Here is a 17,971-nt window from a genome sequence, read left to right as displayed (position 1 = left end):
CAGTTGCTCAGGGCTCGGGCGACGACCAATCACAGCTCACCTGTTTTTTTTGTTTTTTGTTTTTTTGAAGATGAACTGTGATTGGTTGTTACCTGAGACCTGAGCAACATTGTCATCTTTAGTCGACAGCAATGGACAAAATGGCCGCCCCTTGAGATGGATAAGTATTGCTGTTAATGTTTTATGTAACGATGACTTGACTTTAAAAAAAAAAAAAAAAAAAGTTGCCCCAGGTTATAAGGTGCATTCTCTTTGCAAAGCATTACGTGTTAAATATTTTTGTTTGGATGTTTATTCGATAGGTTTAGCGCTATTATGCTAGGTTCAGAGCGGGCATGAAATATCAGCTGTCTGGCTTGATTTTGTTTGTTGTGCAATTACTACTTTGAGCGGAGAGGAGGATCCTCCAACAGACTACAAAAAAAAAAAAGTTTGAACATTGCTACATCGCTTGTGTTATTATTTTGGCTAATGCTCAATGATATACTATACACTCACCATTATTATTATTTATTTATTTATTTATTTATTTGCTCAGTCCCGGCAGCTATTGGAATCTGGAATCTCAGAAACGTTCAGCTTGCATTCTGTCTGACCGTAGCTTTATATTAGTAGGACTACATTTCCCATGATTCTTCGACACAAATGCAGGAAGTAGTTTTGATTTTGAATTAAAGACAACAAACTGAAAGGCGATACATACTGAAGGCGCTCTGGATTACAAGGCCCACTGTCGATTTTTGAGAAAATGAAATGATTTTAAGTGCACCTTATGGTCTGAAAAGTATGGTAATAATTGTTCCCAAAATTCATAATGGGAGATCTAAATGAGGGAAAAAAAAGCAATTTTATTCAAGTGTCCTTTTTTTTTTTTTTTTTTTCTTTCACTGGGACTCTAACTTTGATACAGATGAGAAGCCAACATTGATGTGACAAAAACCTGCAGAATTATTCCTTTGCTAAACCAACACAACTTTAGACTTTTACTAGTTATTTGTCTGCATTTGAATTCCAGTATTAGTTTATGCCAGTCATAATTTCAAATTAGAAGAGTGTTGAGGATGTACCTTAGTCCATCAGAGTGGAAATAAAAGCAAATAAATAATAAACAAGCAAAAAAAATAAAATAAAAATGTAACCTCACTTTTGCAATTGCGCAATCAAATGCTGTGTTTTGCTTCATATTTTCTAGCGAGGGACTTGAGATTTGGAATATGAGTAGGCTCTATATATATGGTAACGTGATCATCACTTGTCCAAACCGTGACGGACGGTTTATAACACAAATAAACGTCATTTCCGATTCTTATTTTTGCCGTCGATGTAAGACATTATTTTCATATCACTCACCTCTCGGCTCCAAAAGTGTATTGCTACGCTGCGTCAAACTTTTCGCCATTTTTTTTTTCTGTGTTTATCTCTGCTTCTATTTTCTGTACTCAAACGATGCTTCGTTCAGTCGAGGTACCTCGAAACGCGTTTAGATAACGAAGAATTTGGATTACAAAAGGGGTAAATCAGGGTTCGTATTTGGGTTTTTGCACGCGTTTACATGGCCTTTCAAAACGGTTTTGAAAACGTTATTGACTGCACGTAAATGTAGTCGGTTATCCGTCTTTGATAAGGCTCGGCAATAGGGCAACTTCACAATGCTATTCTGCAAAAGTAAGATGTAAATAAGTTTTGCAAATGTAGGCATCCTTAAAAACTGGCAATAAAAGTTGTGGAAAAAGATTTGGTTTTCTGGTCTAGCTATCGTTAGCCATGAAGCTTTGCGTTATTAGCATATGGAGTTGATGCAACACAGGCAAGTCATCAGGCACAGACAAATCAACGCAAGTCATTTTTACTTATGCTGCGTTCTCACCAAAAGCGAGGGACGGCGATTCGGCGGCGCGTTTGCGTTGTAGTCAATGGAGCTCGCGTGCAACGGAACGAAAACAAACGTAAGGACGCGTTTCGCGCGTTGGGACGCGGTTCGTAGCAGCGAAAATCCGCACATTCGCATATTCGTCGAAGTTCAAAAAAATTGAACTTTTTTCGCGTTTCGCCTCGCGGTAGCCAATCGGCTTCGAGTACGGGCCACGTCGCACACAGCGTCCTCTCTATCGTCACCCCGAGCGCAACAATACTGCCAGCTGTGACAGAATGATGATCAAGAAAGTCTGTTTACTTGCTTTTGAACTGTACCGAGTTAGCAGCAGTGCTTATTATTAACGCCAAAGCTATTTTTAGCTCAAATGCCGGCCTCCCGATTGCCACTAAAAAAAGCGAAAGTGCTATCACGTACCTCAAAAAAGGAGAAAATAGTGCCACGGCTGTTTAGTCCCAGGAAAGAAGTGAAAGTAGTACTTTTTGTTGACTCGCTAAAGTGCTCCACTTCCTTGTTCAACAAAGGGACACGCCTCCTCCGCTACGGTGAGCGCGAAAGCTCGAATGAGCAGCAACCGTTCCAGAAACGCTCGCGAATGAAGCGTTCCAGGTCGCCTTTTCGGATTTGGTGAGAACGTAGCATTATGGTGTATGAAACACAGCTTCACGTGCTAAAATGGATCAACCACCCCTGATTTATTGGTAGTTCCTTAATGATTACATTACCGCTAGCATGTTTTGCGCTATCTTGGCTAACAGGCTGCTTCACACCTCAATTCAATAGAGCAATCAAGTAAATATTCATAATTAGCATACAGTTCTGGTAACCTAGTTTCACATATACTGTACCTAGTAGTAGAACTATGAGTATGCTGTGGGTTGGCACTGTCAGGACTTGTAAGGTACTGAAAGTTTGGCCAATGAGACTGCGCTCTACAATGGGCTGCTGAAGCGGCGATATCGCCACACGGGTGTGACAGACATCTTCACTGCCCTGTTGTCTAATTACGTTACGTAATTCAACTATTATTCACCGCAAAAAATGACAAAACTACTCAGACATTTGTCACGTGATCAGGGTTCTCTCGAACGTCGATGCATTCGATCTCCTCCCGTTCCCGTTCCCTCTCCCGTTCCCGCTCCCGCTCTTTCCGCTTGGCCCGTTTCTTCTTCTTGTGTCTCTTCTTCGACGGCGGGAAGAAGGTGAGGAAGACGGGCAGGATGACGAAGCAGTGGAGCACGGTGCAGCCGGCCGTGAGCAGCGAGCATTTGAACAGCGTGTAGGTCAGATTGGAAGGCACGAACACTAACGGTATGATCCCAATCACAAAGCAAGACGTGTTCTGCAGGATGGCCGCGCCGTGCTCCTCCAGCGCCAACTTGATGCACTGCGTCCTCGTGTGCTCGGTGGCCAGCACGAAAGTGTACAGGTGTGGTGCACAGTGATCCATGGCGAAGTTTAGGGTATAAATAAGGCACAGGATTGAGATGCTGTCCATACCGACGCTCCAAAGAGTCATCAAACCTAAGACGCCCAGCTCCACTGACGTAACCGTGAGGATGAGCCAGAAGTTCCCTAAGGGGTTAATGACCAGGAAGAAAGTAAGGATGAGGATGGTGAGTACACTAAAGCCTGAGGTTAGGATCGGAGAGATGACAGAGGAACTGTAGCGGTCCATGAACACAAACGTGGGATTGAAGGCAATGAATTTGATGCTGTTGATCAGCATCAGCGGGCGGAGCTTCTCCAGAAGCTCCACCACCTCCTCACGCTTTTTTTCCGTGGTCCGCGCCACCAGATACATGCGCGAGGCGATGATATCGTACTCGTGGGTGTCGCGGTTTTTCGAGAAGATGATGTCCTCTGTGAAGTGCTGGTACTCGGGGCTCCGCAGGAACGAGCCTTTGAGGATGTTGATGAAGTCACTCTTGGTTGAGGCGCTCACGTTCACCACGCGCAGGTAGTGGAAGAAGTTGTCGATCCAAGAGATCTTGTTGAAGCCGTGGCTAAGGGTCTTCAAATGCTCCTGGACTGTGGAGTTCCAATACTCGATGGGCTCATAAATGTAAAACCCAATCACCGGACTGTAATTGCTGAAGTATTTCTGCTGAGTCAGCGCATAGGAAACGCTCGGAGAGTTACTCGCCAGAAGGTTGACAATGTTTGACCCGTCGCTGATTTGTAAACATCCCATGAATGAGAAAGAAGCATAGATGAGATAGAGGATAACCACAAAGGGCTTGACATAGGTGTTGGTAATCCACTCGGTGTAGTGTTCGCGAAGGAAGTGCTGGATGAAGTGGTTCTGGTAAGGGGCACTGTCATGGTGCGTAGAGAGGTCATGGCCGTCACTCATCATGGTTTTAAACCAAGTGGGCTGGCGGTCCAAATACTCCACTGAGGGAATTTTACAACAAAAAACACTGTGGTAGCGGTTCTGCTCCAGTTGTCCGGCGAACACCAAGCAGGAGCCGTAGAAGGAGAAAACGTAGAAGTAGTTGACCAGGATGGCGACACACATGCTCTGGCAGAAAATCTTCACCGACTCGATGTTGGTGAAGGGACTCGCCCCCATGCCAAACGTGATGATGTAGAGCGAGCTGGTCATCGTGTAGCACACCATCACGTCGGCGAACGCATCGGCGACGCGCTCCTTAAAAGGCAGGTTTTCCCTGGTTCTTCTCCAGCCTGCCAGCAGCTCGAATACCCCTTTGGTTCCGTGACCTGTAGAACACATGAACGAGAGACCAGTACGTCAACAGTCAAGAGTGCACAGAACATTATCAGGCTAACTTTATCTGGAAGATGCTAAAGGAATGTTACAGCCAGAACAACAAGACTTAAAAAATAGCTTCTTGCCCAAACGTCATCATACTGCCGAACTAATGACATCACAATCTGTCAAGCACACACTGCCAAACTTTATTATATTGTGTGTTTTTTTGTTTTTTTAAGCTAAGGCTGTTTGAAAGCGCTATATAAATAAAGATGACTTGACTTGACTCCTTAGTTAGCTTAGCTAGCTAGCTGGTACGAAACACACGACATGGATGGATTTAAAACTTTATCAAAAGTGGGAAAAAAAAACAAAACACTGTGGATTGTGCTGTTGGCCAGCACAACAAAGCATCCTGGAGGTTAAAGTAAGTTATTTTAAACTAAAAAGGGAAAAAAAAACAAAACAACATGGCTCTGTTAGCTCGCCGGCTACATACAGTCTTGGCACACACGATTTGCTTTCAAAAAAGCAATTTAGAGAACGTGGAGTAAGTATTTACCATTATGATCAAATTGGATATTTCTTTTTTTCTTTTTTGGACTATGATGTGTACAATTATAACTCATTCAAATTGATTGCTATTGATTGGTTAAATGTTAATCAAACAGTGATTGCATATTTAGGGTACGATAGCCCCCCTCCTTTTAAATTGGTCTTCCTTTATTTACAATTTTGTTATTTAAAATTAGTCTTGTATACTTTGAATAGGGGGTGGGGACTAGCAACGCAAAGATGTGCTACTGTTTTTACTCTGCACATGACGACAATGCATCTTGAACCTTTGTATCGTATGTATTGCTCTAGAAAATTGATCATAATATCGTGGAACCGCTGAATCTCACAGTCTCAACGGTTGTACAGTTTTACACATTATAGTGCTGGTAAACATTAACTCATTCACTCCCAGCCATTTTCACAGAAATAATCCCGTTCGCTCCCGGCTGTTTTACTGGATTTTGACTGATTTTGCAAGGCCCACAGAATATTGTGTTCTATTGCTATAAAAGCTTGGAACCTATCAAAAGAAAGATTAAAGTCTCTTCTTTCATCAAGAAAAAAAAGTATGTTTCTATCTGTTTCCGTTTTGCAGCAATTATCATTAGAAGAGAGCTAAGTTTCATCAGTTTTCACAAATCTATTTAAAATTGTAAGTAATTGAGCATTTTTTTCTACATTTCCCTGGTTGATCTCCTTTGCTCTGCTGCCACCTGCTGGCCGTTAACTACCATTTCTGCAACCGTTCTTTGCAGTTGAGAGGCTGCATCAAGGCCTTCTGTGTGCTCTAGCATAAAAAACAACCAAAAAATGTATAAATACGTCTTTGGGACACTTGGAGCATTAAAAAAAACAACGTATTTATACGTTATTGGGAGTAAATGAGTTAAAATGTGCAGTTGGGTGTGTGGCTGGAGAAACGGCTTGTGGCAACCATGAGAAGCAGCTGAAACGAAATGAGGAGCGGAATAGATGCCTGCTAGGCGAGCCGCTGCTCGATGCTAATCAGCTTTGGAGCTCACTGGAAATTCTCTGAATGTGTGAATGCTGAATGATGCACAACCAGAATGGCCGCAAGATGACGAAGGCTTGAGAAGGAAAGGTGACGTAAAATAAGGTGGGGACAGTGAGTTAGTTAGCTGAGGTTCACCAATTCATTATATGACCTACGGCACGTTAAAACAGTATACACCTGCTTATAGCATGTGTGGACAATTTTTTTTATATTTAAGTCCCATGTTTTATATTAAAAAATAATCATCATAGCTATATTGCAAAAAATTTTTTGTGTAAAATGTTTGTTTTTTTTTAAATCACAAATTTCTTGATTTCATTATTTAAAGCTGCTGAAAGCAGAAAATTGAATAAATAAAACAATAAAAAATAAAATAATAAAATATATAAAAAGTCCATTGTAAAGATAGTGGGCAAATTGTTCCATAGACCAAATTTAAGATATGTAAGTGTACTATATATGCAAATTGGTAAATTGTATCTTTATTATTATTATTATTATTATTATTATTTACAATAAATACCCAAGAGTGACATAACATCGAACACCTGGTTCTTAAGTTCCAAATGATTTACATCTTTTATAAATGGTAACATGCCATATATCAAATTGAAGATTGGACATTTGCAGAGCAAAATTGGAAGTAACAAAGATGTATGCCTTGCATTTCTAAAATGTATGAGAGAAAATTCCTTTTTTTTTTTTTTTTTTTTTGTAAATAGAGTATTTATTGGTCCTTTAAAAAAATAAATAAATATTTTTATTTTATTCATTTAATTTTTTTAATGAAATTTCAACATATGACTTTTGATTTGTGTCATATTTGATACATCAGGTCACAGTGCTTTAAATTCGTACATTTATAACTGTCAAAAATATTAAACAATAAACAGACATATCAAACATATTAATATTTCCAACAATCAGAACATTTCCCACTAATTAGCAAGTATAGGTGTCTCTCCTTTCTCAATTGGGGTGAGGTAGCCGTGAAAGCCATCAGCTGGGTAATTCTGCCCTCTAATGGAATATCCAAGCAATGCATGTGTCAAATCATATACGTCAGGGTTTTAATGAGAAAATGAAATACAGGGCTCAAAATGTCTTGTATATTATATGATACGTTTGGCTTTAGAGGGCTAATGTCTATCGTCTTAACCTATTTTTTTGTTAAATACATAATTATCATAAATCCAAATGGTCTCCACTGGTAGTGGAGAATTTTGTAGCATTTATAGAGAACATGGTCCTCTCTGATGCTGAAGAACTGAATGCAGTGAACACATAAAATTGGCCTTTTAAACTGTATGGATTGGCTTCCCGGAAGCAGCTTGAACTAGAATACAGTTTACTTGTCAAATGAAATATCGTGCTGTTGACCGATGTTGAAACTGCTTTCAAAAGACGTCCGAATTTGTTCAGCAATTTAGTCACACGATTGCTTTGTTTTGTTCCCCGCGTTCGTGATGAATCGACTAATAATGGCCTTCATAACCAGCTGCAAAGCCTTTCCCTTGTGCAAGGGACAGCCTCTGTGCTGTCTGGCAGCCACTGCAGCAGTTAGTCAGCAAGCCGGCTTGGCTAAAGAGCCGGAGAAAGATAAGAAACGATAGCTCAGTATGAAAGGACGCCGAGACACGAGGCATTGTATCTCAAGCCTGTCCCGCTCGCAGGATCGGGACTCAATGGATTGCAGGAGGGCAGTTTGTCAACGGCTGTCCACCGGGCTATTTTATCTCGAGACGAGGTGCGTGCGTGTGTCCAATAATCCCACAGCCTGATCACGGCACTCTAATAATGGAAGCCTTGGCCGCATTTGCCCTCCCGTCCTCCCTTGGCCCACACCAAAATGCCATCGAGTCATTAAAGTAAATCACTTCGCCGAAACCTTTTGCGGCTCTCATGCCCCAAAAACACATCCATCACATGGCTCCTCCCACCCACCATACAGTCTTCCAATCAGGATGACTGCAGGAATGACAACCCAGACGATATTGCAAGGGGGGGGGGGGAATGTTGGACCGCAGACGAGATCGAAACTCAATAAAAACACAACGAGGAAAGTGAAAGTGAGGACGGACGCATGGGAGGAGAAAATCAATCTTCAAATAAAAATCAATATTTGGGAGAGAATGCTTCTTATGAATGACGTTCCTCTGGCCTTTTACCCCAATGGACCATCTTTTAAATGTGCAAAAACTAGGGATGCACGATAATATCGGTGGCCGATAATTATCGCCGATTATCGACCAATTTCACATCATACAGATAAACCCGATAATAAAGAAATTTGCCGAAAATGATCGGCAATCATCGACCAATTTGATATCATACAGATAAACCAGATAAAGAAATTTGCCAAAAATTATCGACCAATTTTATTTCATACAGATAAACCAGATAAAGGAATTTACCAAAAATCATCGGCAATTTTATTTCATAACTCATTAAATGCCATTGACGGCTATACACGTGATTTTTTTTTTTTTTTTTCTCATTGTATAAAAATTTTATTTTGTAATAATATGTAATCTATCTCGACTTACCAACAATTCGATTTACAGCCTCTTGGAACCTGTATCCTAATGTAGGCGTTTTTCCTCAAAATTGCATGAAATTAATGGCAATTTTTTGTTCTCTAATTTTAAGTTCCTGATCGATGGAAATGGCCCGTTTGCTTCAGCGTGAATATTCTACATCAGGATGAACGCTGCAGTACCTTTCAACTACGGGAGTCAACAAAAAGGTGTGTTGAGGATAATCTATTTTTAATGGGACATGCTGCAGGAAGTGAGGTCTCAAAAGAATTGAATATAGCTAAAAATAGCATCCGGGAGTGACAAAGTGTTGCATTATTAAAGGGTCAGGAATAATCATTGCCAATCAAACTGATTACAAATGTATATTTAGTTCCACTGGGCTATTTTTAACGTGCTTTGTGTCAATATTTCCCTTCTTCTTTTGCTGTTCAATCGCGTGAAACTGATTTTGCATTTATTATTCTTCCTAATGTGTTGAAGAACTTCCTGATCCAAACATGATTGTAGATTGACAGCAATGGTTGATTCCGTGTTCCAAAAATGTCGTTGACCCCATTTCGTAGGCCAATAATTTGGACAATTTTCGTCGGAATGACCTCAAATTTTCAATTAGCATTAGAAGAGAGCTAAGTTTCATCAGTTTTCACACATCTATTTAAAATTGTAAGTAATTGAGCTTTTTTTTTTGTAGATGGCCCCGGTTGATCTCCTTTGCTCTGCTGCCACCTGCTGGCCGTTTGTGTAATAACTACCATTTCTGCAACCGTTCTTTGCAGTTGAGAGGCTGCATCAAAGCCTTCTGTATGCTCTAGCATAACCCCCCCCCCCCCAAAAAAAAAACGTATAAATACGTCGTTGGGACACTTACATTAAAAAAACCAAACATATTTACACGTTATTGGGACCAAATGAGTTAGTCACGTGACCAGGATAATGGAGTTCACCACGGTATGTTCTTATTTTAATACTTAATCGGTTTAAAAGAAAATTCAGGGAATAATATGCCAGAAATATTTGCACTTTTATTCTTTATGTACAATTTCTAATCCAATACTGGAAAATGAGTTAAGTCTTGTATCGCTTTAAGATACAGCAGTGTAACTCATTAAATGCCATTGACGGCGATACACGTGATTTTTTTTTTTTTTTTTTTTTAATTTTATAAAATTTTATTTTGAAATAAAATGTGATCTATCTCGACTTACCAACAATTCGATTTATAGCCTCTTGGAACCTGTTTCCTAATGTAGGCATTTTTCCTCAAAATGTTCGTCGGAATGACCTCAAATTTTCACAGCTGGTGTAGAAACGTTTCAAGTTTTTGTGTGTAACGTTTGGCATCTCTATCTTTTCGGGTTAACAAATGCCGTTCGCTTCAAAAGAAAAGACGTTTCGCGTGTTAGAAGTATGCTCGGACTCAAGTCACCGAAGACTTCTTCACAAATTTTCTTTTCTTTGTAAATGTAACCAATAAAACTTATGACCTGGGCATTTAGAATAGTGTCCACCATTTTGGAACATTCTTATCCCTCCGTGACAACGGAGACCACTCGACACAAAGCCGTGCCGAGTACCCGATTCTCAAATAACAATTGGACTCGTTGCGCTAAAAGTTCAAAAAAGATCACAGTGACAACATCCATTGACAGGCGGCCATAAAATCCTCGCAAAATCCTTCATAAAGTTGAGCGGCTTGAAAACTGGAGGCTGGATTTAGAAACCGGCGTCCTTGAATAACCGACTGAACCATCCAATCAGGAGATGTGCTGGATGGAACCTGGCGTCACATTCTCTGCCATCTGCGTATGAATTATTTGGTGTGAAAAAGGTGAATGAGACAAAAGTTGTAGAGCACCTTGAAATGCACCCTATTTAATATGTAACAGTAAATACTCAGCATGGCATCTTTTGTGAGCTTCATCCTTTCAAAAGAGCCATTTTGAAACTCATTCACTCCCAGCCATTTTCACAGAAGCAATCCCGTTCGCTCCCGGCTGTTTTACTGGATTTTGACTGATTTTGCAAGGCCCTGGTTGATCTCCTTTGCTCTGCTGCCACCTGCAGGCCGTTTGTGTAATAACTACCGTTTATGCAACCGTTCTTTGCAGTTGACAGGCTGCATCAAAGCGTTCTGTATGCTCTAGCATAAAAAACAAAACAAAAATGTATAAATACGTCTTTGGGACACTTACAACATAAAAAAAAACGTATTTACACGTTATTGGGAGCAAATGAGTTAATAAAGATTGAGTTTCAGAAGCAGAAATGTTTTCCTCCACTTTTGTGCTCTCGTGTCGAGGTCTGATTTGTGAACATCTCACATTAATGACTAATTCTGATGCTCAAGTAAACACTGCTTTCAAGATTGTCAGCTTAATACTGATTGCTCGTGTTTTGGCTCCGAATATGGAGCTCCGCTCAGGGCAGGGGTCGGGCGTATTCAAAAACGATACGCGGCAGCTTGACGGATTGTTTTGAGCATGTCGTTAAATCAAAGAAATGTTCAAGTTAAGCCCTTCAGTTTCTCTGAAAAAGTCTGGACCCCTGCCGTAATGTCTCGGAGATCAATATATGCAAATGGGCTCGAATGAAGAGTACCGTATATTTATCCAAACCCGTCATCAAATTACAAATTGACATTTGTCGTATACGCGAAGCAATTATTATTATTATTATTATTATTATTATTATTATTTTATTTTTTTATTTTTTTTAAATGTGTATTACTTGTGCACAATATTTAAAAAAAACACCATGGGAGCAACGTCATCTTTTGGTGCTTTTCTATTGGCCGCTGCTAGATGACGTCACTTCTGTGTGACATATTTTCAAACGTCATTATATCAAAAATAAATCTACTAAAAATAACAATTAAAATCATCCCCAAAGGCTCATGCATTAAATTAATTACTAAAACGAAGGACATGTTTGCTATAATTATAGTTTAGTTTTAGTTAGTTTTGTAAACATCAAATGTAGTTTCAGTTAGTTTTCGTTTTTTAAAAAGCATTTTCGTTTTTATTTTATTTCGGTAACAATATTGTTTTTTGAATTTCATTTTAGTTTTTTCATTAGTTTTAGTTAACTAAAATAACCTTTAATGGCACCTGTTTTTTGATTCCCTCCCTTCTTACTTTGACCATCTCCAAACATTTTTGTTTTATTTTATTTGAACTGAGTCAAATGCCATTTTTAGCATAAGTCGCGGGCCACTGAAAAATGGACGGCGGGCCGCAAACAGCCCCCGGACCGTAGTTTGGACACCTCTGGACTAGAACTTGTGTATGTTTTTTTTTTTTTTTTTTGTCTGTTTTTGTTTTTAGTTCTGCTGTAAAACCAGAAATACGGTTAAAAACAGGACGACACATCCTGAGATAATCGTTCTTGCGCAACCACAAACGAATCACACAACTATGATGAATAAACAAAATGTTTCTCTGTATTGAGTGTCCCCAAAAAAAACATTTCACCATCACATTCACATATTGCTGTGGCTGCAGGCTAACTCATTAACGCAAAAGTAGAAACTGTTTTCAGTCAAAAACTGGGCCATGTTCAAGATGTCCTGAATAGCAAGACCTTGGTGGGAATTCTTATAAGCAATAAAATATATGTGCAGTGAAATCTCCGCATTAGTAGATTGGGTGAGAGAGAAAAAAAAAAGTCGGTATCCATTTCAGTTGGCAACCCTGATGTGACGTTGATACAGTGAAAGGAGGCGAATGTGTCAGTCAGGGCCTCCAGGGAGGAGGGTGGACATCTGCTGTCTCTAAGGTCCTGTCACATAAAATTATAGACTTAATCAAGTCCTCTCCATCTATGTGCCCGTATTGCCTCCTCGCTCCTTTTTCTGTTCCAAGTTTTTTTCATTTCTAATACATCTCATCCCCTTTTGCTCCGCTCTCCTTTTTTAGTGGATAAAATAAAACCGTTATCAGTGGGATGATTTGTTTGTCTATAAATAAACTATTCCAGTGGTAAAGTTGGCAAACTTTGATGAAGAAGTGTGCCAAAATTACAATTTGGATATTCCTGCGGCCAGCATAGCATCGCTGTCTGATGTCAACTAGGGATGTAACAATACTTAGACTTAGACTTAGACTTTATTGATCCCTTTGGGATGTCCAGCAGCAATGAGAACAGATAATAAAATAAAAAAAATAATTCAATCAATCAATCAATCAATAAATAAGATTATTACACCAGAGATTGAAATAATAATAATATAAAAATTCAATCAATCAATAAATAAGAAAAAAACAGCACAGTCACGCTTCAGTAGTCTTAACGCTCAAAATAAAACACAAAAATGCTCTTTTAGTTTAAGATTAAAAATTTTGAGGTATTTCCAAACCGGTTAAGTTTTGGTGAAAAACTGCTGCAAGCTAGCGCCAGTTACAGGCAAGGAGGACTCACCATTCACTCCCAGCCATTTGCACAGAAGCAATCCCGTTCGCTCCCGGCTGTTTTACTGGATTTTGACTGATTTTGCAAGGCCCACAGAATATTGTATTCAATTGCTATAAAAGTATGGAACCTACCAAAAGAAAGATTGAAGTCTCTTCTTTCATCAGGAAAAAAAAAGTATGTTTCTATCTGTTTCCGTTTTGCAGCAATTAGCATTAGAAGAGAGCTAAGTTTAATCAGTTTTCACAAATCTATTTAAAATTGTAAGTAATTTAGCTTTTTTTTTTTTTCTACATGGCCCTGGTTGATCTCCTTTGCTCTGCTGCCACCTGCTGGCCGTTTGTGTAATAACTACCACTTCTGCAACCGTTCTTTGCAGTTGAGAGGCTGCATCAAAGCCTTCTGTATGCTCTAGCATTAAAAAACAAACAAAAAACAACAAAAAAACGTATAAATACGTCTTTGGGACACTTAGAACACTAAAAAACAAACGTATTTATACGTTATTGGGAGCAAATGAGTTAACGTCTTCCCCCTCTGCCATCGGTCGCTTGTACTCGTCTGCGTCACGAGTACACGAGTACTTGAAAAAAGGCTGGTTGGTACTCGCCAATCCCTATTTATAATAAAACATTCCACGTGCATTCAAGTATTAGCATGAATCTTTCAGCATTGACGCGCAATTTCTCCATAAATTGCACATCTAGTTCATATGATCCATGAAATCAGCATGGAATCAAACCAAACAAGCTCTCATACTCACCCATAGCAAAGAATGGAATCCCCAGAAGCGTCGAATTGAATTTCCCATCCGATATGAAAAAGATCCCCGCGGCCGTCACGTTGGCGATGCAGATGGTCAAAACCCCCAAAAGCCCCAGGAAGGGTTTCCCCCTCAAACAGTCCCGCATGGAGCTGGATATGGTGGCGGCCAGAAGCACCAGCACCAGACTCACCAACACCTCCCCCTTGGCTAGCACGCCTGTCTGATGGAAGTCCCGCCACAAGCTGAAGGAGGTGAGTGAGTGGATGTGGAGTCGGTCGGGTCCGTGAGGGGCTTGGGCAGTCGACAGCCGATTGACCAGGGCGCAGAACTCGTTCTCCCAGCGCTCCGCGATGGCATCCTGCACCACAGGTCCGTTGTTGCGGAGGTAGTAGGTGATCTGGACGGCGCGGGCGAACTTCACTTGTTGGTCCCGGCTGTTGGGTGAGAAGGACACGCCTCCCAGCTGATGACCGATGAAGGACACTCGACCATCCTGTTAAAAAAAAAACAAAAAAAAAACATGAGTTAGCATTCGCCAAACTACTGAATTCAATTTCACTGCTTTGTTAAACAGCTAAATTCTAACAAAGAGCAGTACAGCAGCAGGTTTCATCCCTAATTTCCGAAAACATATAAGTACGTTCTATTTTAAACATTGCCAAGGTCCCAAAAACGTATTTATATGTTTTAAAAAACATATTTTACACATTTTTTTGTTTTTTGTATTTTTTTCATGCTATAGAATACAGAAGGCTTTGATGCAGCTTCTGACCTGAAGAAGTCGCTTAAAGCAATTCCCAACATGGTAGTGATTACAAAAAAAGGGCAGCAGAGTATAAGAGATCAACCAGGGCCATGTTGCAAACAAGCTCTTTTTTTGCTCCCTAAAACATATAAGTATGTTCTATTTTAAATATTGCCATGGTCCCAAAAATGTATTTTTATGTTTTAAAAAACATATTTTACACATTTTTTTGTATTTTTTTTTCATGCTATAGCATACAATAGGCTTTGATGCAGCTTCTGACCTGAAGAGGTCGCTTAAAGCAATGGTAGTGATCACAAAAATGGCCAGCAGGTGGCAGCAGAGTATAAGAGATCAACCAGGGCAATGTTGCAAACAAGCTCTTTTTTTTGCTCCCTAAAACATACAAGTACGTTCTATTTTAAATATTGCCATGGTCCCAAAAACGTATTTTTATGTTTTAAAAAACATATTTTACACTTTTTTTTTTTTTTTTTCATGCTAGAGCATACAGAAGGCTTTCAATGCAGCTTCTGACCTGAAGAGTTCGCTTAAAGCAATGGTAGTGATTACAAAAAAGGCCGGCAAGTGGCAGCAGAGTATAAGAGATCAACCAGGGCCATGTTGTAAACAAGCTCTTTCTTTTGCTCCCTAAAACATATAAGTATCTTATATCTTTTCCACCAATCTCATCTCCATCCTCAGAGGTCTGAAAAAGTCAGCCACTGTCCTCTTCTGCTGAGATGATTAACTCATTCACTCCCAGCCATCTTCATGTTCTATTGCTATAAAAACATGGAACCTACCAAAAGTGTCTCTTCTTTCATCAGGGGGAAAAAAAAAAGAAAGAAAAAAAAAGTGTGGTATATTTTTTTTATCTGTTTTTATGTTTTGTAGCAATTAGCATTAGAATTAGCTAAGTTTCATCATTATTCACAAACCTGTTGAAAATACTGGGGGAAAAAAAGAACTTGTTGCAACATGGACCTGGTTGATCTCTTATACTTTGCTGCCACCTGCTGGCCGTTTTGTTTTGTTTTTGTAATAACTACCATCGCTTTAAGCGACCACTTCAGGTCAGAAACTGCATCAAAGCCTTCATACAAAAACTCTAGCAAACAAAAACCTAAAAAAAGAAACGTATAAATACGTTTTGGGGAGTGAATGAGTTAATAGGATTTTCATTTTTATTTGAGAGAACCACTTCACATGCAGTCGAAACAACCCGTTTGTTTTATTTCGCCGATATTGTTCAATGTTTTACTATAAAACAAGATTGAAACACTGAAGGTATATGCTGCAATGCTATGCTGTAATGAAAAAAAAAAAAAAAAACGGTATCGGCAGGTCAGACTTTTTGCCGGAAAATTGTGATCGGTGCACCCCTAGTTCTCACCAAACTGCTGATTAATTATACTGTATAATTCACACACGTCGATTTCAGCGAACGCATGCTGCCAAGCAGCCCTGTTTCATTCATATTTTCCCATCTGGAGTGCCGTGAAAGGCACTACAAGTAAACCAAATTGAAAAAAAAAAAAACATCAGGAAAAAAAAAAATGCACCTGAATCATGCAGCAAAGTAGCAACACTGCAACCTCACTGCTGCATTCCAAACAAGACAAATTAGCAATTGTTGCAAACTGAAGCGGGTACGAGGTCGCAAGAAAAAGATGGGAAACGAATTCCGGAGGGAGTCCGTTCGCAATCGCAGTCGTGTCGTTGCTGCATGTGTTGCCAGGAGATGGCAAGAGGGAACCACTGCATTAAAAAAAAAAAAAAGAGGATATCCCTGTGTGTGCGCGAACACCCAATGGAGCCAATCAATTCACCTGCACCAACACATGGGAGGGTGAAACCTCAAAGCTATTGCAGACGTCTGGGTTAAATGGAGAGGGTCCCCCCCCCCTCGTATGCTGAATGTAGCAACGCACAGCCCACCAGAGTGCAAATGCTGCATTCATTCAGAAATCATGCTGCACCATCACAGGGACTCTCTTTTTTTTTTTTTTTTATAGGAGCGGGCCTGCTTCGAACGCCGTGCAAAAAAAAAAAAGGGGGCTCGAGCTCACCTTTAACGTCGTGTTGGGGTAGCTGACGGGCACCTTGTGGAAAGTGCTATTGGAAAGCACCGCCTGTCTGATGTCTTCGAAGATGGTGACGATATCATCCAGCAGGCAGCGCTTGTCTCTGTGGCTCAGCACGCAGAGGTGCGCGAACGTGTAGTTGAACCCTTTGTAATTGACTCGCAAATCCAACACCTGCTTGTGAACTTGCAGCACCTGGTCGGCCACCTCCAGGATGTTCCCCCCGGACCTGGCCAGCAGGATCAGCCGGCCGTATCTGCCCGGGGTGTGCAAATCCGAGTACAGCTTGTGCTTGGACTGGTCGATGTGAAACAAGCTGTTGGCCAGACTTCGCTCGATCTTCGCCAGGCTGTGCGTCGGGGCCACCAGCGACTCGAGGTCCGTCTCCGGCTTGAATCGGCTCAGCACCGTCGATCCGAAAATGATGGTGAGGACCGCGGGCACGGTGAGGAAGAAAACGGGGTGCCTGCTCACGAATAAGCCTAACCAGTAGAAGGAAGCCTTGAGCCCTCTGTGTATCACTTGCCGCAGCATCCTCCACAAAATCCGGCTCGCAGATGCCCCGTCTCCTCCGACGAAGCACATGTGACATCAGACCGTCGTTTCCCGGCTCGGTAAGAGAAATAACGCCGTACGCGCGCGCGCACACACCTGGAAAGACGGCATTGCAGCAAGACGCGCGCGGGGCGGAAGTCACGGCGACAAAGTCGGACAGTCAACTTAATTCATATCCGTCACAAAGCCTCGATCGCCGAGAGAACCCGTCTTGTCTCGTTTCAAGCCATTCCGCCTGTGCGTGTAAGGGGCTGGGCTGAGTCCACTTGACTGCACACCAGTGGCGGCGTGATGTGCGCGTGCGCGTGCGCGTGGCTGGCTCCCTGTCTGCTTCCACACATTTCGCCGGCGGTGGCGGCTGATTTATTTGGAATGGTGGTGGCAAGTCTGGTTATTGAAGCAATTGTGGCGGCAACAGGCAACGCACGCGTGGTAAAAAATAAATAAATTAAAAAAAATAAAAAAATCCCCAAACCACCCCCCCCCCCCTCCTGCTGCAGGTGCGGTGGGGGTGAGCCTCATTGTGTATAGATTCGTGCTGGGTGGGTTGCACTTGCACAGGCCACGTGACGCTGAGAGGGGAAAATAATCCAATGTACTTGAATTGCATCATTAATTTACTCAACGATTGTTTAGGATGAGAAAAAATAACTTGTAGCCCCTTGACCTGCAGAAATTGCGTGAATGCATGTAACCCCGCCCCCCCTCC

At 41.0% G+C, this 17,971-nt stretch overlaps 2 protein-coding genes across 5 annotated transcripts in view; one reads left to right on the top strand and one right to left on the bottom strand.

Moving 5' to 3' along the window:
- Positions 1 to 17,971, top strand: part of cnih3 (cornichon family AMPA receptor auxiliary protein 3) — an 87,186-nt gene that overhangs the window by 3,493 nt on the left and 65,722 nt on the right. The window contains exons 3-6 of one of the 4 annotated variants that reach the window (XM_077510525.1): positions 8,812 to 8,908; positions 16,639 to 16,830; positions 16,900 to 17,134; positions 17,239 to 17,321. In XM_077510525.1, the coding sequence (XP_077366651.1) occupies positions 17,265 to 17,321 (57 nt within the window). In that variant the 5' untranslated portion in view covers positions 8,812 to 8,908; positions 16,639 to 16,830; positions 16,900 to 17,134; positions 17,239 to 17,264. Of the gene's footprint in view, positions 1 to 8,811; positions 8,909 to 16,638; positions 16,831 to 16,899; positions 17,153 to 17,238; positions 17,322 to 17,971 lie in introns of all 4 variants that reach the window. The other 3 variants (XM_077510524.1, XM_077510527.1, XM_077510526.1) reach the window with 3 other exon arrangements.
- On the bottom strand, positions 180 to 17,672 carry ptchd4 (patched domain containing 4). The gene is made up of 3 exons (XM_077510521.1): positions 16,693 to 17,672; positions 13,873 to 14,368; positions 180 to 4,597 (listed from the first exon to the last, which is right to left on the bottom strand). The coding sequence occupies exons 1-3, from the start codon at positions 17,290 to 17,292 to the stop codon at positions 2,928 to 2,930; spliced, it is 2,766 nt and encodes a 921-aa protein (XP_077366647.1). The 5' UTR covers positions 17,293 to 17,672; the 3' UTR covers positions 180 to 2,927.

Source organism: Festucalex cinctus, chromosome 21, assembly GCF_051991245.1.
Source record: "Festucalex cinctus isolate MCC-2025b chromosome 21, RoL_Fcin_1.0, whole genome shotgun sequence".
Classification (NCBI taxonomy): domain Eukaryota; kingdom Metazoa; phylum Chordata; class Actinopteri; order Syngnathiformes; family Syngnathidae; genus Festucalex; species Festucalex cinctus.
The sequence above is the reverse complement of the archived record's forward strand: the minus strand, read 5'-3'. Positions and strand labels throughout refer to the sequence as shown.